The sequence below is a fragment of the Penicillium riverlandense genome (genome assembly GCF_028828495.1).
Source record: "Penicillium riverlandense strain IBT 135883 chromosome Unknown utg000003l_segment0_segment0, whole genome shotgun sequence".
In the NCBI taxonomy this organism is placed as follows: Eukaryota; Fungi; Ascomycota; class Eurotiomycetes; order Eurotiales; family Aspergillaceae; genus Penicillium; species Penicillium riverlandense.
Genome location: NW_026643196.1, coordinates 1,588,042 through 1,608,948, shown reverse-complemented (window position 1 = coordinate 1,608,948; position 20,907 = coordinate 1,588,042). Strand labels below are relative to the sequence as shown.

The 20,907-nt window shown below is 52.2% G+C and overlaps 11 protein-coding genes across 11 annotated transcripts; 6 read left to right on the top strand and 5 right to left on the bottom strand.

The window, feature by feature from the left end:
* Positions 1-1,963: 1,963 nt before the first annotated feature.
* N7474_004291 (HNH endonuclease) lies at positions 1,964-2,767 on the bottom strand (the record flags this gene model as incomplete). Its single annotated transcript, XM_057195706.1, has 2 exons — positions 1,964-2,533; positions 2,588-2,767. The coding sequence occupies 2 exons, from the start codon at positions 2,765-2,767 to the stop codon at positions 1,964-1,966; spliced, it is 750 nt and encodes a 249-aa protein (XP_057053102.1).
* A 93-nt stretch (positions 2,768-2,860) lies between these two features.
* On the top strand, positions 2,861-3,621 carry N7474_004290 (haloacid dehalogenase, type II; the record flags this gene model as incomplete). Its single annotated transcript, XM_057195705.1, has 2 exons — positions 2,861-3,023; positions 3,083-3,621. The coding sequence occupies 2 exons, from the start codon at positions 2,861-2,863 to the stop codon at positions 3,619-3,621; spliced, it is 702 nt and encodes a 233-aa protein (XP_057053101.1).
* Positions 3,622-3,943: 322 nt separating this feature from the next.
* On the top strand, positions 3,944-4,845 carry N7474_004289 (EI24 domain-containing protein; the record flags this gene model as incomplete). Its single annotated transcript, XM_057195704.1, has 3 exons — positions 3,944-3,994; positions 4,044-4,621; positions 4,674-4,845. The coding sequence occupies 3 exons, from the start codon at positions 3,944-3,946 to the stop codon at positions 4,843-4,845; spliced, it is 801 nt and encodes a 266-aa protein (XP_057053100.1).
* Positions 4,846-5,265: 420 nt separating this feature from the next.
* N7474_004288 (uncharacterized protein) lies at positions 5,266-7,422 on the top strand (the record flags this gene model as incomplete). Its single annotated transcript, XM_057195703.1, has 3 exons — positions 5,266-5,319; positions 5,377-6,939; positions 6,991-7,422. 3 exons carry the CDS (start codon positions 5,266-5,268, stop codon positions 7,420-7,422), a joined length of 2,049 nt encoding a protein of 682 aa, XP_057053099.1.
* A 410-nt stretch (positions 7,423-7,832) lies between these two features.
* Positions 7,833-9,128, bottom strand: N7474_004287 (uncharacterized protein; the record flags this gene model as incomplete). Its single annotated transcript, XM_057195702.1, has 1 exon — positions 7,833-9,128. One exon carries the CDS (start codon positions 9,126-9,128, stop codon positions 7,833-7,835), a length of 1,296 nt encoding a protein of 431 aa, XP_057053098.1.
* Positions 9,129-9,671: 543 nt separating this feature from the next.
* N7474_004286 (neutral/alkaline ceramidase) lies at positions 9,672-12,004 on the bottom strand (the record flags this gene model as incomplete). The annotated part of the gene is made up of 2 exons (XM_057195701.1): positions 9,672-11,745; positions 11,796-12,004. 2 exons carry the CDS (start codon positions 12,002-12,004, stop codon positions 9,672-9,674), a joined length of 2,283 nt encoding a protein of 760 aa, XP_057053097.1.
* Positions 12,005-12,530: 526 nt separating this feature from the next.
* Positions 12,531-13,229, top strand: N7474_004285 (pre-mRNA-splicing factor SPF27 family protein; the record flags this gene model as incomplete). The annotated part of the gene is made up of 2 exons (XM_057195700.1): positions 12,531-12,567; positions 12,616-13,229. The coding sequence occupies 2 exons, from the start codon at positions 12,531-12,533 to the stop codon at positions 13,227-13,229; spliced, it is 651 nt and encodes a 216-aa protein (XP_057053096.1).
* A 515-nt stretch (positions 13,230-13,744) lies between these two features.
* Positions 13,745-15,258, bottom strand: N7474_004284 (putative 3-beta hydroxysteroid dehydrogenase/isomerase family protein; the record flags this gene model as incomplete). The annotated part of the gene is made up of 2 exons (XM_057195699.1): positions 13,745-14,336; positions 14,393-15,258. The coding sequence occupies 2 exons, from the start codon at positions 15,256-15,258 to the stop codon at positions 13,745-13,747; spliced, it is 1,458 nt and encodes a 485-aa protein (XP_057053095.1).
* Positions 15,259-16,634: 1,376 nt separating this feature from the next.
* Positions 16,635-18,386, top strand: N7474_004283 (MFS transporter; the record flags this gene model as incomplete). Its single annotated transcript, XM_057195698.1, has 2 exons — positions 16,635-16,969; positions 17,018-18,386. 2 exons carry the CDS (start codon positions 16,635-16,637, stop codon positions 18,384-18,386), a joined length of 1,704 nt encoding a protein of 567 aa, XP_057053094.1.
* A 128-nt stretch (positions 18,387-18,514) lies between these two features.
* On the bottom strand, positions 18,515-19,014 carry N7474_004282 (nuclear telomere cap complex subunit Ten1; the record flags this gene model as incomplete). The annotated part of the gene is made up of 2 exons (XM_057195697.1): positions 18,515-18,878; positions 18,929-19,014. 2 exons carry the CDS (start codon positions 19,012-19,014, stop codon positions 18,515-18,517), a joined length of 450 nt encoding a protein of 149 aa, XP_057053093.1.
* Positions 19,015-19,104: 90 nt separating this feature from the next.
* Positions 19,105-20,713, top strand: N7474_004281 (proteasome regulatory particle base subunit RPT5; the record flags this gene model as incomplete). Its single annotated transcript, XM_057195696.1, has 3 exons — positions 19,105-19,532; positions 19,589-20,004; positions 20,055-20,713. The coding sequence occupies 3 exons, from the start codon at positions 19,105-19,107 to the stop codon at positions 20,711-20,713; spliced, it is 1,503 nt and encodes a 500-aa protein (XP_057053092.1).
* Between the last annotated feature and the right edge of the window lie 194 nt (positions 20,714-20,907).

Below are 20,907 nucleotides of genomic sequence, written 5' to 3'. Positions count from 1 at the left end.
GCTGATGCCCGAGAACACTGGGCATGGACTGATCGTGAGAGCTGCAGGCCTAGGAGACATGCCTTGACAGAAGCCTGGGATGAATTTGCCGCTCTAGCGGATGAAAGCTCCTATGTTCTTTCAAAGCCTCTTTCTACAAAGGACAGAGAGATGTTGAATGCGATGTACAATCCGACTCTTAACCAGATGGAGGATATAAAAAGTAGGCTGTCATTCTTTCTATCCGCTAGGAAGAATACAAGATCTAACAAGCTCATCTCTTACAGAAAACCACAAGAGGATGAGAAACCTAGGCAGAGATGGTAGGCAAATGCCATATAGCCTATATTGCGATGATTCTGCTATTGTACATGTTACAAAATACCAAAGCGGTCCAAAGAAAGGGCAAGACCTTCCACGCAACGGTAAGTAGACCTACTCCGAAATGTGCGAACGTTCAATCTAAGAATAACGGGCTTAGAACGATTTGTTTATTTTACAAGGAACCCTCCTGGTCAAGAAATTAAATTCTGGTGGAAGCAAGACCTAAATCCCTGTTTCGACGAGCAGGGCAATCCGAAAGGAGGATTTGCTTACGAGCCAGCAAACGTGATGGTACTATGTCCTAGATCTTGGGAAAGCCCTCCAAGTCGCCTCTGCGACGAGTATTCGAAAATGCCCTGGGGTACATACATCGACGACATGACGACTGTTGGATCAGATATCTATCATGAATTGACCCACCTTCGTCTTCACAGTGAGTTTCACTTCCGAAGTACTCTAGTATTGAACTAACCATCCTCTTTTAGCTGATGATTATGCTTATGATTATCTTGATTGTCGCCGCCTCGCCAGAATAGATCCTCCGAAAGCGCAAAAAAATGCGAACGACATGATGTATTTTGCGATAGGTAAGAAATGTTTTATTGTCAATTATTTCAATACCTCAATATATAAGGTTTTACTAACTTGGAATACTAATAGGTGTGCTATACAAAGGGAATGATTGGTCCTCTGGATGGGCTGACCGAAGGCTACCAGAGGGCTGGTAAGTATTATATTTTCAATTGGTAATAGACTACAATATAGTGCAGGCCATAACCAGATCCCATTAGCGAACACAATGAAGTTAGTTGGCAAGGAGGCGGGTTGCAATTGTTTGCGAAGTCGTTCATAGAGGCGGGGGTATTAAACACGGAAACTTCCGCTAGGTCAATGGCACTTGTCAATCCAATCCACTTCATATTCAGATGTCATTTGCCCGATTAGCTCTATATATACATGCTACTATGCGAGAGTGCTGTTGGACGCAGCCCAACAGCGGAAAGAACGTGTGCCTGCTAGAGCCTACTATCCTGAAGAAGGTAATGATGCAGACGCAGAATGGAAGCAAACAGGTAGTACGTACGGTAGAGAATGTACGTCCAATCCGTCACCTGCACATAAGAGGAGTTGCCTTTTATACAGTATTGGTTTCGTGATTTTTAATGCCTCTGAGAGGGTTTTTCCTTCCTCATCTGGTTCTAAAACAGGAAACAATTTTATAGCCGTTCTACTCAAATCATTCAATCTCATTCAGATGTCGCGCTCGTTTGAGCCATTCACCGGGTCGTGTACTGTACGTTACCCCCCAAAAAAAGACGGTTCTTTTTTGTGTTCAGCGGCGACAAGCGGATCAGAGATAGAAAGAACACACGTTACCTCTGATCGTCTGCTCTAAGCACCCTGAGCGAAGGCTGAGCAGATCACTGAGCAGCCCTGAGCGCTCTCTGAGCGCTCGGAGAGCACACAGTCCAATCGGATCATATGAGATGTGAATGACAGATCCTGGTAAAAAGGGCGCCGTCCGAGGTAGCCATTTTCGGCGCTCGATTTACCGTCACCTAGGGTTGGGGTGTCTTTGCACGAGCAAAAGAGAGACCGCATGTACTATACTATACCCATCTATTATCTCATTCTACACCGCGAATAAATATAGAATTATCTATCTAGCCTTCCACCTCACCCTCCCAACCCACCTAGCCCAATCCCTCACATCCTCCCTCTCCAGAATCCGCTCAATAGTAAACCACTCCCTAGCAAGCTCCTCATTACTCGCCATGCGATGCACAAAGCTATGACACGCACGACAAAGCCAGGCAACACTATTCAACATCCACTCGTCATGCCACCCCTTCTTGCGCACTTTCGCATGCACCCCGCGCGGAATCAGGTGGTGATACGACAGCGGGATCCAGTCGCGCTCGCAGATCTCGCACGCCTCTGCGCGTGTCTGGATCCAGACTGGCGGCGCGGCTGTTACGCTGGATATGTATTCGGACAGCACTGGGGATAGGAAGTCAGGGAGATTGTCCGGGGAGCTGATTATGCCGTAGACGGTGAGGGAGTCCGTAATTTCGACGGGAATTGGGGAGGTGAGGGTGTCGAGTGTGTTCCGATTGAGTGAAGTGTCGGTGTTGTAGGTGTTTGCGAGGTTCGGGTCGTGTTGAACGGCGGCGTAGGAGAGGTTTTGGAGGGATTCGGGGAGGGCGGCGAAGGTCTCCGAGGCGAGGAACTGGATATGTGTGGAAGTAGTTATTCCTTTTGGTCATGAGGGAGAAATGTGTACATCTATGAACTCGGCCAGCTCTTCCGGGTCTGCTCGCTCGGAAGTTGATGTTGGCTGGGTTGGAACATGCTTGGTCTTGTGTCTCCGGCGCGGTGTCTTGCTTGGCTTTTTCTCCTCAGAACGAGCGACAATGGCGCTGGACAGACATTCTCGAAAGACGGCGTAGTTGTCGTGCGACATGAGGGAGTGAGGAAATGACCGGAAGTATGTGCCCCGCGCCAGATAAACAGCCTCGACTGACATCATCCTTTATCTTCCTCACCACCACCCACCATGTCCGAAATCGTCGTCGCCTTTGATCTGTACGGCACACTGCTGTCTACAAACTCGATTGCCAAGGAACTCGAGAAGCACTTTGGGCATGACAAGGCGCAGACCATTTCCGCGCTGTGGCGACGGTATCAGCTCGAGTATACGTGGAGGCTGAATAGCATGGGTAGGCAACGATGCGCTCCCATTTCAAGCAGTACCACTCTGACCATATCACCAAATTAGAAAGCTACGTCGACTTTGACCAAGTCACCCGCAACTCACTACAGCACGCCCTGTCCGAGAACAACGAACAACTCAGCGACGCCGACACAACCCAGTTACTAGAAGCCTACGACCACCTGTCTACATTCTCCGACGTGAACCCAGCCCTCAGCCGCCTGGGAGCCGAACCCGCCCTCAAAGCCGTGATCTTCTCCAACGGCACCCAGACCATGGTGTCCAACTCGGTGCTGCGCTCCCAGGACCTCGCCCCGCACGCCAGCGTGTTCCAGGATATCGTAACTGTCGACCAGGTCCAGCGGTACAAACCCTCGCGAGCGAGCTACCAGCATTTAGCAGACCAGGTCGGGAAGGACCTCACGGAGCTCTGGCTCGTCAGCGGCAATCCATTCGACATCGTCGGCGCGCGCAGCATGGGCATGAACGCCATCTGGGTAGATCGCGCCTGTGCCGGATGGAAAGATGCCGCTGACCCGGCGCTCCGACCGACATGTATTGTGCATAGTCTGGAGCATGTGGTGGGAGCGATTATCGGGAAATGAATAGAATGTGCTGCTGAAGATTATTTCCAAACGCTCCACGCTTTTCAGAAGAAGAGTTTGGGGTAAGCCAGCAGGGAAGCATTTGTCTGTCCTCCTATTTCCCCTCGTAACAATCCATGGGAGAATATGTGGATTCTCGAGTGAATAAGGAGGAGTTCAGTTTATGTATGGAAAAAAAGAAAAAGAGAAGGAAAGGGGAGAAGAAAATTGAGTGGAAAAGAGCGGTGGTGTTAGTCAGCAATCACATGACCCGTGTTATCGATAAAGCTGAAGATCGCTCGTTTTCATTCTGCCTGTGCTTTATTTAACACACCCGGTCTACATGCCTCAATTACTCGATACCTCCCGGGCAGCCTGGCTGTATCCCTTTAGGGTATGCTTACCCTCAAACGATAATGAAAGCAAATACTAATGAAGACAAGGGAATCTACTACTTCGCAACCCACCGCTTCCTCTGGCCACTCTTCAAAGCCCGCCTCGTCCCCATCCTCCTCCTCTCCACCTTCATTTACGTCCTGCTCTTCACTTTCGCCTACCTACCCCAAGTAGCATTCCTCGCCATCTTCCAGGGCGTTGGTGCCTGGGTCAACGGCGCGTTCCTGGTGCTGGGCGAAGGCGCCGCCATTGTCGCTGGGCTCTTCGAGGCGTTTTTCGTGGACGAGACCCTCGTGGATATCTTCGATGCCGTGCTGATCAACGAGGGTCAGGAGGAGCTGATCCTCACGTCTCGGGTGATCTATCCCGAGCAAGGCGATCCCGTGAGTCGGCTCGGCACGCCGACCACCTCGGCGGTCTATGCGCCGTTTTCGCTGCGGCAGATCCTCGAGTTCATTCTTCTGCTCCCGCTCAATTTTATTCCGGTGGCGGGGACGCCGATGTTCCTTGTGCTCACGGGCTATCGCGCTGGGCCGTTTCATCACTGGCGGTACTTCCATCTGCGGGATATGACGAAGAAGGAGAGGAAGGAGAATGTGGGCCGCCGACAGTTGCAATACACCACGTAAGTTTCTTGCTTGTTTCGGATGAAAGCTCCCGCTAAATTTTGTTTCAAGGTTTGGAACCGTTGCGCTTATCTTGCAGCTCATTCCTCCGTTTTCCATGTTCTTTCTCATGACCACGGCCGCTGGGTCTGCTATGTGGGCGGCCGATATGGAACGCAAGCGGCAGCAACAACAGGCGGACCGACGACCGCTCGGCGAGTATCACGATGAAATGCCGGCATGACTTGAGCCTCCACAAATAATCAATAATCAATAATAATCCACTTCCTAATCTATATACTTTCTCCACCGTATTCCAGGGGCACGTGACCCGCCACCATCCGCGGCATCTCCTTTGCGCAAACTTAGTAGTTGCTCATGAACGGACGACCGGAGTGAGCGAGTAGCACCTCTCGGAGAGAAAGAGTACTCGGTGACCTTAAGCTGGAGTTTTTGCCGTCCCCAGTGATATTCGAATTGGCCTGGCCGAGGACCCTGCAGTGCAGAATACCTGCAATTGTTCACAGACCTGTGGAGGGCTCCTCCGGACGTTCCGCGGTAGACCAGGAAGCTCCCGTTGAGATTTACGCCGTGAATAAGCGCTGCACCATGAACATGACTTGATAACTCTAGCCAGAGCCTCCCTCACCGGCGTGCTCATCCGATGGACACCAAAACGCGACTGCGCAAGGCTTGTGATGCCTGCAGCATTCGCAAAGTCAAAGCGAGTCTTTTCCTGTCCCTCAACAAGAATCATTCCTAACATCTCATCCAGTGCGACGTGAGTGGACCGCCTTGTCGGTCCTGCGCCGGCTTGGACATCCCCTGCACCTACGACAGACCAAGTCGACGGCGGGGACCGCCCAATCGCCATGCCGAGGCACTCAAGAAACAGAAAGTGGATGATCATCCGTCGCCGCTAAGCCCACAACCCGTGGCTAGTCCACCAACTCCTCTTAATCTTCAAAACACGCCGTTCCCAACTTCGGCAGAGTCAATATGCTCCCTGCACACGGTGCAACTGCTGCTGGATGACTTCTTCACGTTCATCCATCCCCTGGTTCCCATTCCGCATGAGCCGACCTTTCGCGCTGCGTTCGGGCGCCGAGAAGATGTGACCAATCGTACGTTCTTGGCTCTTCTGGCCTCGATGATCGGTTTCCTGGTGGCTTCTTTTCCCCGACGCCCCAAACTCCGTCTCAATACTGAGGCCGAGAGGTCTGCTTTCCCCAACTCGGTGACCTTGGTCAAACGATGTCATGATGTCGCCATCCAGGCAAGAGGGACGGGCTATCTAGACCGCAATGTGACGGTCTACGATGCTGCTATCAGCTACTTCCTGGGCGTCTGTGCCGGCTACGTTCACAGCATGCGCCGGTGTCGTCTGTATCTCGCTGAATGCCGGTCTATGCTCCAAGTTTATGATCTGTGCCGAACGTCATCTGGAAGTCTGACCAGTACGATCTCGTCACCCTCAGCGATAACAGATCAACATAGTTTTGGGTTTGACCAACCCGTCGACTTGATCACCCAAGAGCTCAGTCGTCGTCTTTTTTATGTTGTTCTTGTCGGATACCACTCTCTCCACCAGTTTGGATCTGCGAACGTCAAACTCCACATTCCGCCAGAAACACCGACAGCTAGCTATCCGCCCCTCCCACTGGAGATCGATGATGAATTCTTGTTTCCAACACATATGGAACCACAACCATCCGACAGAGTCTCGCGGCTTGTTGGGTTCAACGCTAATGTACGGGTATACAGCTCCTACAACGCTCTGTTGGCCTGGGAAGTCGCCTTTGGCAGCGGACAAGTCTTCGATTGGGAGCGCCAACGCTCTACCATCTGGGACGGTCTCCAGAAAGCCAGATCTGCGCTTCTCGATGTTCCTGCCGAGTTATCCCTCCACTATCCGAAAAAGACCCCCGCTGGAATGTCGGGCATGAGCCATGATGGCACGATGTATAGTTACTCGGAGGACCACATCGACCAAGAACGGCGCGGCATCCAGTATGAGATCCAGAAAGCCAATATATACGCTAGTCAGCTGTGTACGCGGTCATATCTGGTTGATAAGTACTGGAATCTGTTCGAGGCGTTCTCGAAATACGAAGCCTTGCGGAATGAACAACAGACCACCCCGAATGCCACGCCGGGGGTCAGGATTGAGGGTGTTGCCGCAGATCTGCCAGATACAAACGCCCGGGCACAGGCTCATGCTCGGACGGATTATATCGGGCGCATGATGGCTGAGGAGCGCAAGCTCGTGATCAAGGACCTCTTCATGCTCGTGCAGACCGTCAACGAAGTCAACATGGAGCCGAACGGCGCCAGCATAGTAAGTTTTCCTCTTTTTATCCTAATACTCCAGTTCTAACTGTAATTTTAGACGACTAAAATCCGCCAAGTAGCATCAACACTCCTGAACCACACAGCCCCAACACCCCCCACAAACCCATCCTCAATTACAGACATCCCTCCCACATCGACATCAAATCATACATCCAGCACAGCAGCACCGTTATCAACACCAGAAACCACAACCTCAACGCCAGGCCCACACGTCCTCACCGCCGCAGAGGCGCAATCCTACCTTCACGCCTTCATTGACACCCTCGTCCGACTAGAATGCCACTCTGCCGTCGCTGCAAATACAGCGGGAAACAATGCAAACAGCGACACGAGCCCGCAGATGAATGGTCGTGCTATGAGCTACGGTAGTGATTATGAGCGTGACCAGGAGGAGCTGAGTCAGTGGGCTAGTTTGAAGGTCTATCAGCGGAAGTTTGCAGAGGCTGGGGGTGTTCTTTCGGAGTTATAACTTTTCTTTCTGTCTTGGTCTTGCCTTGTCTTTGGATTTGTTTGGGACATGTTGGGTTGTGTTGGGGCGCGTTATGGCTTTTGGATGGATGGTTGAATGGCTTTTTGTAGTAGATAGATACCACTTGTTTCTGCTTGGGTTTTTTAGAGGACTTATATATCATAGTTCTGAACCAGGATCTTTGTTTCATCTTATTGTCTACATACATTAAGGGAATTTATCCAGAACCAAATCCATTAGTACTATAAGCCGCTTCCATCAGGAAAGACTCGAAAGAAATATAACCAAGTGGAAGAAAGAAAATACCTATCAAAGCGGGACCTTTGAAATGTAGACAGAGGTAATGGTTTTTATGATAGATAGGAAATGAATGATGACCCATTGCACTATGTAAAGGGAGAGAGCTATGACTACTTGATATCTGAGCAAGTGCCCGGCTCATGCAGTACCCATTCGCGGGTGTGTGTGACCGTGGCCGTTTCGGTATGAGTTACCGTGATCGATTCCGTCTTGGTCGTAATATAAGGAAACCGGGAGATCACTGTATGGACCACCGTGGTTTCGATTGGATAAGATATCACGACAGTCTTAGTACTAGTCACCGTACCGGCCATGCCGTCGTCCGACGGTGTGATAGGGACAACGGACAGGATGCCCGAGTCGTTTCCCTTGGAGCCGGAGCCGGAGTCGGAATGGGTATCAGTAGCTGCGGACGCGGAGGTGGAATCGGAGTTGAAGTTGGAAGTTGTATCATTCTTTAAACCAGGATCAGAGCTCCCAGAGTTCGACGTGGAATCCGAGGGAGTTCCAGAGGCAGCCTTAGATCCAGATCCAGAACCCAAGTTTTCAGCATAGATATGCGCCTTCGTAGAAACAGATTCATACACCGTGTGCGTCGAGGTTGGAGACTCATAAACCACAACGGTGGATGTAGAAGTGAGAGTCACTACATCTCCATTGTCCGCATCGTGAGATTTAGTGTTGGAGGTGGAGGTGGTAGACTTGGTGGTAGCTTTGGGGGTAGTTTTGGTGGTAGTGCTCCGAGAATCAGTAAGAGGGCTATTATTCACGTCCGGCACCGTGCTGGGCTTTGTATCCCAAAAATACATACTCGCGTCTGAGGAATTGGCTGTGACCCAGACGATGACGGGGCTGGTGATGGCATGCACGTGGCTGGTTGCTGTAGTCTTGGAAGAAGTTGATTTTGAGCTCGTTGTAGTGGTCGTAGGATCGGTTTCCTTGTACGAGTGGAGGTCCCCCGGCTTGGTAGGCGTGACCTTAGAAACCGTACTGGTTGAAGTCAAGCTTGTAGTAGTGGACTTGGAAGTTGAATGAGAAGAAGACGTGGACGTAGTGTGTGTTGGTTCCTTCTTCGTTTCGGTAGTGGTAATGGTAGTGGTAGTGGTAGTGGCATCCGGGTATGAGTGGATGTCCCAGGGATAGGTCAAGTAGACCGCGTATCCCGGCTTGGTTGGCGTAACCTTGGAAACTGTGGTAGTAGAAGTCGTGCTCGACTCTAGCCAAGTGGGAGTAACTGGGGTGACAACGATCCCAATATCCTGGTCGTCTTGAGCAGCATCCCGCTCCGAGAGCTGCGAGGCAGAAGCCGCAGAGTCCTGGGCAGGAGATAAAAGGCGAGCGATCGGACCAGCCGAACAGTGCGTAGCCAGAAAGGACAATAGCAAGACAAATTGAAGGAGCAACATTCTTGGAGCAGCTGGTTTTGGACCAGAGACACAGCGAGTGAGTTTGAACTGGTTGCGAGAAGCACGCAGAATTGAAGGTATGATTAGCTGGGTGGGTGAGGAGGGTTCAAAGAGAGAAGAAATAGATATTAACGATAGGAAGGCAACAGACACAGTCAAAGAAACACATCGTCAATGGTTCTCAATAGACTAGAGATGTTTCATGGCTGTCCGGGGCAAAGAAAGAGTGGCTTGACTCGAAGAGTCACGAATGCGGCGAAGAACAAAAGAATGAAGCGATCTGAGACGAAAAGACCCCGAGGGATGGCCGTAGCTGGGGTCTTATGAATCGATGAAGCGCTCATTCTAGATTGAACTGTTTCATGTTGGCCATTGTTGTGCTGGAAATAGAAGCGCGCGACAAAGAACGTTGCAGCAACCGCCCAGTCCACGGCGCGTGCTGATTGGCCCGTAGTGGAGTATATTTAGCATTTAATTAGGGCTAGCAGTAAATTATGGTAATTCATCGAATAATATGTTTCAGTCATGGTCATTTAGTTCATCCTACGACGCCTTCACAATGAAAGACGGGCCAATCCCTTCAAACGGTGTGATAGTGCCCGTCGCGCCCTTCGAGTCCCCATAATAATGCATCCGGTACGTCCCGCTCGACAGCGCGGTCGGGTTGCCGACACTGTAGAATGAGTTCTCAATTTCCCATTCGAGCGTCACCGTGCTGTAGCCCAGAACGGTGTCGGTTCGCAACCAGTTGAACACCAAGTTCCAGTCGCGGTCATTGCGCACCTGTGTCCACTCCGACCCGGTCTTCTTTTCCACCGCCGCATACGTCCCTTCCAGACGCAGGTTATTTCGGGGATTGGCGCCGACAAAGGTCGTGTTGACCACGTCCCCTGGTTGGAATGTTTTGTTCTCCGGGGAGGCGAGCACGTCCCCAAAGGACTTGCCGATTGGTGCGCCGTCATACACAACCCCTGTAATGAAAGAGAGCGAGTTGTTCGTGTTGATGGGCGGGCTGGGGCCCGTTGGGATGGTGGGCAGCTTGGCCACATCCGCATCGCTCCCCAAGTATGGCAGGTAGGTGAGAGTCAGATTCACATACGCCGCGAGTTCATTTGGCCCGTACAGAGTGGATGCTCCTTCGTATCGCTGCACGCTGTACTCTTCCTCGGTCGTGAGGTAGTGAGAGTAACTGTTTGCCGGCGCTCCGAGCACCACTTGAGGCTCTGAAACACCGAGCATATCTTGGGCCCCATTTATGATGGCGGCTTTCCAGCGGCGCCCAGACATTGTGGTGGCTTCACTGCTGGAAATGACGACAAACATCTGCCCCAGTCGGAGCAGCTGGAAATCAACAACATCGGGAGCCCATGCGTACGGCAGAGTCAGAGTACCCACATCCAGTAGAATATCCTTAGGTGCTTGACAGGCAACCTGTTCCGGGCTGGGTTCGTGGATAAATCCTCGCGCAATCTTCCACAAGGGGTTATTGGTGGACGGCCCGGTGGAATTTTGGGTGAAATCAAAGGCACCTGGTCCATCTGTGGTTCCGGCAGCAAATGAATATCCAAGCGCCGCATAGCAAGTCTTCATGGCACTGCCGTTGAAAGGAGACGTAAACTCGAAACCGTTCATGTTCTCGTAGACATGGAAGGACTTGACAAACGAGCTTCCAGTGATCGGCGTGTTGACTTGATCGTCGTAGAGCTGTTTCGCAGCCGCGAACTGGCGCTTCCCAATCTCGAAGCAACTCTTAGCTCCGTTGTCCTTGACACGGAAAAAAGGTCCTCGGCCGTGGCATGCTTCGTTACTGCCGCCACAGGTGCTGTCTTTGTAGCTGCACTTTTGTCCTGAGCCATCCTCGCACCAAGCACCAAGGATATTCGGGGAGGTGTCGCCGACATTGGCCTGGGAAAAGCCAATAACAGCATCATCAGTAAATCGATCGTCGCCCACGATGCTGCGTTCAAAGAGGTAGGCGGCGACACCCTTATTATCGCCCGTGACCAGGGTGTTGTTATTGTACATGGAGGTACCGTGCACGGGGAACCAGGTCAAGACGGCCGCAGTTTTGTTATCGGACTCTCGATCAAAGCGCAGGAGCGAAAGCGTCTTTTCGACTTGTCCCACGTACTTCGCTTTCTCTTCCTCTGGATTCTGCTCGTAGGCATATGGGCTACGGTTGATGTTGGCATCGTTCAGGGTAATATTGCCGAAGGAAAGACGGCCTGTGGTCATGCTCTCATGAGCACGTTTGATGGACAGAATCGTGCCGTCAACAACAGCCTGGTAGCTCTGCTTATCGAACCCCTTGGTGGGGATTTGAGGCAGCAGATAATTCATCCACGCGCCGGGCCCGGAATGCGAATGGGTTCCGACCAAGGCGACATTATGTTCCCCATATTTCGCGTATTCGCCGCCCAGTGCAGCAAGCCCCTGCAGGACTCCGTGTCTCACAGCCGTGTCACCCGACTGGGTGTCCAGAATTAGATATATAAAGGTGTCGTCAGGATTGTTGGGGCTAGCAAAGATGAAGGAGCGCGAATAGAGTCGCTGCCGCACGCCCGTGCCCAGCTGGTCCAGGCTGGCGTACCCATTGAAATCGACCTCGACCACCGGTCTGGCTCTTGTTAGTGACCACCACCCGCTGATGTAGGGAGTCCAACATACCCCGTGATATCCGCCTTGCCGGCTCCAACCTTGAAAATATCATCGTGGGTTGCAGCATCGTTGGCTCTGTTGTTCCAAGAGTTGTAGTGCTCGCGGAAAGCCGGCGACTGCGGCTGAGCATTGTTTTGTACCACAGCGAGCAGCTGGAGAACCAACAGAGCTGCCAGGGTCACTCCTAAAATTGTGGTGCCCCATCGAAGATTCGGCATTTTGAGAGGGGAAATCAGGGCATAGAGTGTTTAGAGGGCAGTCTCAAGCGCAGACACGGGTTCTTAAAAGCCAGCCGAGGCAGGTAGCCACATGGGGGATACAGCAGATCTTAATCCCAACTGGGCGTGATATAGGTAACATCGAGCTAAGCGATGGGCTTGTGATGATCGCGCAGGACTGGGATCGTCATCCATTCGCATTCCGGATCCCGAACTGGCTTAGATCGGATCCCCCGCACGGTCAGTGTTGGCACAATGAGTGACATCCAGGCACAAGATCGTCGGGACAATGAAACACAAGCTCAGCCAAGGACTGGGTTGCCCGGTTGATGTATACAAAGCATATATAACAGTGGCAGTAGCAGTACATTATTAACTAGCAGCGTGTGTAACTGCAAGACAACAACAATATTGAAGACTCAAGTTAGGGCTGTTAATACTGGTCACATGATTGATGAGTCATCAGCCCCATCAGTCCTGGAAAAGAGCGGCGCCTTTTCTGTCCATCACCACCACCACCGCCGCCATGCCTCTCAGTAACGAATCACACGACTCTCTGCCCTGTAGGTTCCCTCAATTATTATCTGTGTTATGTATCTAACTTTTCTCAGATGTCGACAATGCGCCCTCAGCGGCTGCTCGCGCCAGAGCCCAACAGCTCATCAACGCCGAGGTCTCTCCAGAGCACTCATCAACTCTTCACCCATCGATTCCCGCCGCTCCAGAACCCCAATTCTCCTCTCTTATCCAGCAAGAACTCGAACGCAAGGCGGCAGGAGCCCCATTGGCGGGGGGAATCGATCTCACCCGCTACGAAGCCCCAGAACCACCCACGCGCGCATCGGACGGCGAGACCCCTGATCTGGATGCGTGGCGCCGAACGTTACAAAAAGCATACGTGTCGAGCTCCCACCTATCTAAGCGACATGAGGATCTAGGGTTGCTCGAAGAGTATGGCAAGAATGCGTGGTTGATCGGCAACTCACAGCTGGAGGAGATCCTTCGCAGCCTTGAGAAGGATTTGGCCGACACCAAGGACGCAGCGGAGCAGGTTAACAAGGAGCGGAAGATGGCTCAGGAGTCGAGATATGGCGAAATCACTGGGCTGGAGGATACGTGGAAGCGCGGCGTGGGCGCGATCCTGGATGTGGAATTGGCATCCGAGGAGCTTCGCCAACAAATCTTGGAACACAGGCGCCAGGCTGCTCAGCAGCAGTCGCGCTAGCTTTGCATCGGCTCATGTGCCTTTTTTCATCTAGTCCTCGTCACACATGACACGACGTGGAACTTTTGGTGTCCGCGACCAAGCTCTCACGCTCCGGGGTCGTCTGCTTCTTCGAGAAATGGCCTCACAGCCCGCATTTACGCCACTTCTGTCGTCTATGAAGGAGTATCCCCATAAAAGCACCGATACAGTCAGCGCAACGCGGCAACGGCTTTTCCACCACCACGGCCAAGGGGCATTTCAAGCGGCGGTCAAGCCCCTGGTCACACAGTTCGAGTTGGACAGCGTTAGAAATACCCTGTGCTTTCAAATGTCCTATACCTAATTGGACCATCCCTGTCCGTTATTCTTAGAATACTCCAATGGACGGTTCATATCTAGCCATACCTCCATACTCAAAAGCAAACAGATCCATTGTGCCCGCTAGATGATATGCAATTCCCAAAGGCACTAAATCGCTACCCAAGACGCTCTCCACAAAATCAGCCAAGTCCAAAGCCAATTGGTACCTTCATTCAAAGCCTCTGCTCCGGCGAAACAAGAGTAACATCAATCCCCTCCTCCGAAACAGAAAGTGGTCCAATCTTCTCCTTAACAGCAGGAACCCGATTCTTCTCCGCAGCGCGATTCCATTCCAAAAGCTGCTTGCATATACCCTGGATCGTCGTAAACGGCGGCTCATACCCAAGCCCTCCCTGCTCAGGCGCCTTCTTCGCGCGCGAGTCATCCGCAATGCAGAAGATGTCTGAGATATTGAACAGCGTGGGCTGCAGCTGATACAAATCCTTTGGAATAGCCGGGAGTAGCCATGGCAAGTAGCTGTACTGTACAACCGCGTAGGCTTCGACGAGATACGAAAGCAAAAACATGACAATTGGTTCTACAGTCGTGAAAGAGCACGGCGTTTTCGCATGGGATTCCAGAAGCATGTAGATGTCGTTGAAGGCGATGGGCGGGTTGGGGTCAGTGACGACGAAGGCTTGGCCGCCGATGTTGGGCAGTTTGGAGTTTGGCTGGCTTTGTTCGAGGAGTCGTTGCTCGTACAGCAGGTGAGCGATTGAGACATTCTCGGCGTTAACATGGCTGTGAATGATTTGGCGGACCCATCTATAGATGGACTTGTCAGAGACACTCGTTTTGGGGATTGTACGTATAGAACTCACGTTGGGGCGCCCCCGCTGCGCAGATACTGTCCGGTGAAAGTGTTGCTCGAATCACTTCCAATCCCATAGACACCATTCGCCGGGCGGATGCAGCCAGTCCGGAAGTTCGAGGCTGGGTCGTCTGCAGAACGCACCAATCGCTCCGCCTCAGCCTTTGAAACGGCGTAGTTGCCAAAGAAGTCGTCGTGCTCCTGCGGCACTTTCGCGTCGTCTCTCATGATCTGCACAAGGTTCTCGGGCACTTTCTTCCATGGCGCAATCCAGAACGAAGGCCGGTGAAGGGTGATGGAACCCGACGACGTCGAGACGAAGCAGCTAGCACCAGCTTTCTTTGCGGCGTTGAGAACATTCTTGGTACCGTCGACGTTGACCTTTTGGCACATGGGCAAAAAGGTCTTGAGACGCTCTGAAGGGCGAATAGCAGCCGCAGTGTGGAAGACAGTCAAGGGTAGCTTTGCGACGGCAGCTGGCCAGGGCTCCTCGAAAGCTGTAGCGACGGCAAGTTCGTCGGTGATGTTGGTTTTGATATATCCCACACCCTGAGTCGGAGGTTCCTGGAGGTCCAACACACGCAGAGCAGTCGGGTCCTCGCCGCGCGCAAGAAGATGGCTGAGGATCCAGTTTCCGACCAGCCCAGAACCACCCACAATCACATAGCGCCGTGACTGTTTCGGTGGCAGGACCTTGGACACGTCGATGGGACTCTCGATGCTTTCCTGGTAAGCGGCTTTGATTTCGTCCACCGTCCAACGATGAGGGGATAGTCTGTGCACTTCTTCGGGAACTACTTTCATTGCGCGGTTGACATGGTACAGGTAGAGGGCTGTGAGGCCGATGAAGCCGCCTGCCACCACTGCCAGGAACATTTTGTGATCGTTTCTGCACAGGCGACGAGGATGTAAACAGAAAGAATCTGACGCCGGCGGAAAATCAATATGGGCGGGTGTCGGAGTACTCCTACAGGGTCTCTCTTTCTTTGGGGGGCGAGGCCTTGTTGGAAAGTGTTGGTTTAACCCGCAGTTTCCCACGCGGCGGTCGCTCTAAAAGGTGACTGACAGCGAGCTTGTACTAGTAAATGATTGGGTATGCTTTGCGAAAAAGATACAGTATTTCAGTAATGGACTATATTACATTTGAAGGTCCACGGAACAGCCTGCGCACCCTGAAAGGTATCTTACGAACGAAGTCATGACTCTCACTTCGCTCAGCGAGCTTGAAGCTGGGGGTGCCTCCCTCGCGGATGAGATCGAGATCAGATCCACCTGCATGAGACGAGGGTCGCTTAGCCGTTAGTTTGTTCGCTTAGGCTAACCGAAGGCCCAGCCAGTCACCTCTCGTACATGGGTCAACTACAGGGGGAGCATGGAATCAACATCAATGTCTAAGGGCCAAAAATAAAGTTGTTCTTCAGGGGATATAAGTGCCAGGGCAACCTTGTTTCAATCCAGTAGTTCACTCCGACAGAATTATGATGATGGTAGTTCACAATATTCTCGTCTTTTGGTCCAGCGGAACCATTCCGCAAAGACTCGGCATCTCGTCAGAGAATTCATCGGCACTGCCGACCCCATTCCAGACCCGACGTGGAGCCCGGACTGTTCTAGGTGGTGATCGGGATACCTACTCTTATTTTTGCTCGCTTTGCCGTGACGAATTGTCCGACATGTCCTTAACATGCCGAGGTCAACATTTTTGCGACGGCGCAGAGCACGTTGTAGAAATCCACCAATGAGAACTGCAACACGCCGGAAAAGCAGACCCGCATGACTCCAACTCCTCCACGACTTTTGTATTCGGCAAACCGGCACAGCTGGATCCAATCCGACAGCATAAAATCCTCCACGATCGCGATGGTAATAGGTCGGATCATGCCATTGGATTTGGAATGTTCCTAGGACGGAGTAGTTAGTGTGTCCAAGCTCCCAGATGCATACGGAGAGATGTCCGCCCCTTAAGTACCACAGATAGTAGTGTGCCTCACTCGGCAAATCCGTCGAAGAAGTTGATCCATCATCCGATGCCCCCCCCACCATTCATGAAATTTATAATCCAGTCGGGTAAATTCATGAATCTTTTGAATATCGAGACTTGCTCTTGTCATGCTTTGTGATATCCTCTCGGCTTGGATATCTCGCAGCTCGAATACTAAATTGTCTTGACGCTCGGAAATCCCCCGAGGATCCGCCAAAAGCATAGAAAACGCCATTTTCGGGACTGGCTAAACCTTGTGAAACGTCCGAGGATGTCCTCCTCAAAAGGATCCTCTCCAGAACCATCCTGGAAACACAATGCCGAGAGCGTTGCGCACGACACAGACTCCATCGCGGAGTCTGTCTCGTCGGTCAACACCCAAACCGATCACGATGCCTTGGGCAAAACTTTGACGGCGCACGCCTCGCACGCCTCGGGGCACATGTCGCTATCACAACGGGTCACGACCATCCAAACAAATGCAACCTCCGATCCTAACTTCGAGGTGGACTGGGACGGCGACGATGATGCGGAAAATCCCAAAAACTGGAGTTTCTCGTACAAGGCCATGGCTTTGGCGATGCTCTCAATCAATACGCTCGTTGTGTAAGTCTGATTGCAACACTTTTTGTCGGTTTAACTAATATTCAAAAGTGTGTTATACTCCACCTCTTACACATCGGGAACCACTTTAATTGCCAACGAATTCAACCAATCCGAAACTGTTGTCACGCTAGGCTTAACATTATACCTATTTGGATTGGCTATCGGATCCATGTTTATGGCTCCTCTCAGTGAGGTTTATGGCCGGAAGCCCGTCAGCGTAGGCTGTCTGTTCATGTCAGCCGTCTTGATTATCCCCTGTGCCCTCGCCAAGTCAGTTACCACATTGATCGTCGTCCGCTTCTTCGGCGCCTTTTTCGGAAGCGTCATGATCTCGACTGCGCCCGGAATGGTCGCAGACCTGGTGGATGATGATCATCGTGCCCTGGCGATTTCTATCTGGAGTATTGGGCCATTGAACGGACCAGTTCTCGGTCCTGTTATCGGCGGGTTTGTCACACAATATCTCGGCTGGCGCTGGATGGACTGGATTGCGCTCATGCTGTCCGCCGTGGCGCTTGTCTTTTCGATTATCATGAGGGAAACCTATGCACCGGCCATCCTCCAACGAAAAGCCGCCAAACTACGCAAGGAAAGTGATGATTCCCGCTGGTGGTCACGCTACGACCAGAAGGCAAGCCTCACTGAAATCCTGAAGCTGAATCTGAGCCGTCCGTTCGTCATGGCTGTCACCGAACCCATCTGCATCTTTTGGGATATCTATATTGCCATCGTCTACGGCATTCTGTACCTGTGTTTCACGGCCTACCCGATCATCTTTCAAGATATCCGTGGCTGGAGTTTGGGGTTATCTGGTCTCGCGTTTTTAGGCATCGGGATTGGCACGCTCATCACCATCGCCTGCGAACCTCTCATCCGCCGCATGATCAACCGTCACAAAATCGACCCGGAGACTGGCAAAGTCTACCCAGAGGCAATGGTGTCGATCGTCTGTGTCTGCGCCATTTTGATCCCTATTGGCGAACTTTGGTTTGCTTGGACCGGCTCTCCGACTTCGATTCCTTGGATTGTGCCGTTGTTGGCCGGTATTCCCTTCGGCGCAGGTAATACAGGAGTGTTTATCTACGCCTCCAACTACTTGACCTACAGCTATGGCATGTATGCTGCATCTGCGCTGGCAGGCAACTCCGTCATTCGCAGTATTCTTGGAGGTGTGATGCCCATTGCAGGCACCTACATGTACGCCACTCTGGGCCCTAATTGGTCCGGTACTCTCTTGGGCCTACTTGAGGTTGTTATCGTGCCCATTCCATTTGTGTTCTACAAGTACGGTCACAAGATCCGCATGAAGAGCAACTTGATTATTCGCATGCAGGAGGACAAGAAGAAGTTGGAGGGAAAACGGAGCCGCAGACGGCCGCAACCTATTCCTGAGGTGAAAGAGAAGGAAGAAGTCTAGGTCTTTTGATTGTTGCACGATACCCTTTGTATTTGCATCCGAGGTGTTTTTGAGCCCATGCCAGCATTTTCAAAAGTAGCATAATTAATTCAAAAAGTTTTCATTCGAATCTGGGTATCAATCATCTTTTATGGCAAACTTGGCCGGTGGACTCGAAGCTCAACATCCTCCGCATTGCGAAGAATTCGCTCATACTCGCCCAGCGCAATTGCCCCCGCTGAGAAAACCATCACGGCCTCGACATATACGGGGCGTGATGGCACTTTGCGGGGCACGCAGACATCTTCCTGACTCGACGTAAACGAGGCTGGCGGTGTAGATTCCTCTCTGATATAGCCCAGGATGTTCAACCAGGTGCCCACCCGCAAGTCTTCAGCTGTTATACTCTCCAACACATTATTGATATCTACCGGAACCGTGTTGGACTCTTTTCGGCGCGGATAGTTGTGCTCTAGTATCAGGTGGCCATTTTGAACGTCGTAACGCGTCACGCTTGCGAAGGGTTAGTCGCCGGGCAGTACACTAAAGGTATAGTGACGCACCAGCCGAGAAATCGGACCTTGGAATCCGCCGGCAGGGATGGTAGATTAGACAGAAAGGCACGCGAGGACGGGCGCGGCCCGTTCATGGGTGTGTTTTGTCGTGTGGATCATGTTTTGGGACTGCGGCGAGAGTAGTGAGGTGAGGCCACCGCTCACGTGACCCGGCTGACCAAACGATGGAGCTCCGGCGTGCAGCAACAGCTCCCTTGGCCTTCTTCACCCATCCTCCGAACAATCCCTCTCCACCCTCATTTTGTCACACACCATCCCTCCCTTCATCCGCCATCATGTCGACTCTTGAAGATCTCGACGACTTGGAGCGCGAGCAGAGAGACAAGAAGCAAGACCAGGGCGATGGAGACGGCAAGAAGCCAGACGGTGACGACAGCGATGCCGAGATGAAAGATGCCGAGAAGAAAGAAGACGAAGAGGAACTTTTAGATGACGAGATTCTACACTCGAGCACTGCAGACATCGTCAAACGTCGGCGGATGCTTGAGAACGAGATGCGCATTATGAAGAGCGAGTTCCAGCGGTTGACACACGAGCAGAGTACAATGCGGGAGAAGGTCAAGGATAATCAAGAGAAGATCGAAAACAACAGGTGTGTTTAGCACACGCTACTGAATAAGCCATCACCGCTAACACTGCTGTGTCTAGACAACTACCATACCTCGTTGGAAACGTCGTGGAGTTATTGGATCTGGACGTGGAGGCCGAAGCCGCAGAGGAAGGCGCCAACATCGACCTCGATGCCACCCGGGTGGGCAAATCCGCCGTCATCAAAACATCCACCCGTCAAACCATCTTCCTCCCGCTCATTGGCCTGGTCGACCACGAAAAGCTCAAGCCCAGTGACCTCATCGGTGTCAACAAGGACTCATATCTCATCCTCGACACACTACCCGCCGAATATGACAACCGTGTGAAGGCTATGGAGGTCGACGAGAAGCCGACGGAGAAATACACGGACATTGGTGGTCTGGATAAGCAGATCGAGGAGATCGTTGAGGCCATCGTATGGCCCATGAAAGAGGCGGAGCGTTTCACGAAGATTGGCATCAAGGCACCGAAAGGTATGGCCTCCCTCCTCCATCTCGTGTTATCGGCTGCTAATTAGATTTAGGTGCTCTCATGTACGGCCCTCCTGGAACCGGTAAGACTCTGCTGGCACGAGCGTGCGCCGCCGAGACCAACGCAACCTTCCTCAAACTGGCCGGCCCACAACTGGTGCAGATGTTCATCGGTGATGGCGCCAAGCTAGTTCGCGACTGCTTCGCCCTTGCCAAGGAGAAGGCGCCCTCCATCATCTTCATCGACGAGCTGGACGCCGTCGGCACAAAGCGTTTCGATTCGGAGAAATCTGGTGACCGCGAAGTCCAGCGGACAATGTTGGAGCTGCTGAACCAACTCGATGGATTCGCCTCGGACGACCGCATCAAGGTCCTGGCTGCCACCAACCGGGTGGATGTTTTGGATCCTGCCCTGCTTCGGTCTGGTCGTCTGGACCGCAAGATCGAGTTCCCACTGCCGAACGAGGAAGCCCGCGCCAATATCTTGCAGATCCACTCGCGCAAGATGTCCGTCGAGGACAGTGTCAACTGGGCCGAATTGGCCCGCAGCACCGACGAATTTGGTGGTGCCCAGCTCAAGGCCGTCTGCGTGGAGGCTGGTATGATCGCCCTCCGCAAGGGCATGAGCAAGGTCGGTCACGAAAACTACGTCGACGCCATCGCCGAGGTCCAGGCCAAGAAGAAGGATGCGAACATGGGCATCTATGTTTGAGCTATGTGTTTCTGTTTGTGTATGCTACATAGTGTCCCTTCGAGTTATAGTTTCGCTCCTGCATGCACGCATCTCCCCATACAATTTGATGACGTCCGTGGTTTGCTTATGTCTGCATAGAAAAGGATTCTGCCTCGTATCTTTTTCTAGAATTCAGTATCGTACGTTTCTTGGCCTCGGGTCGGAGATATTTG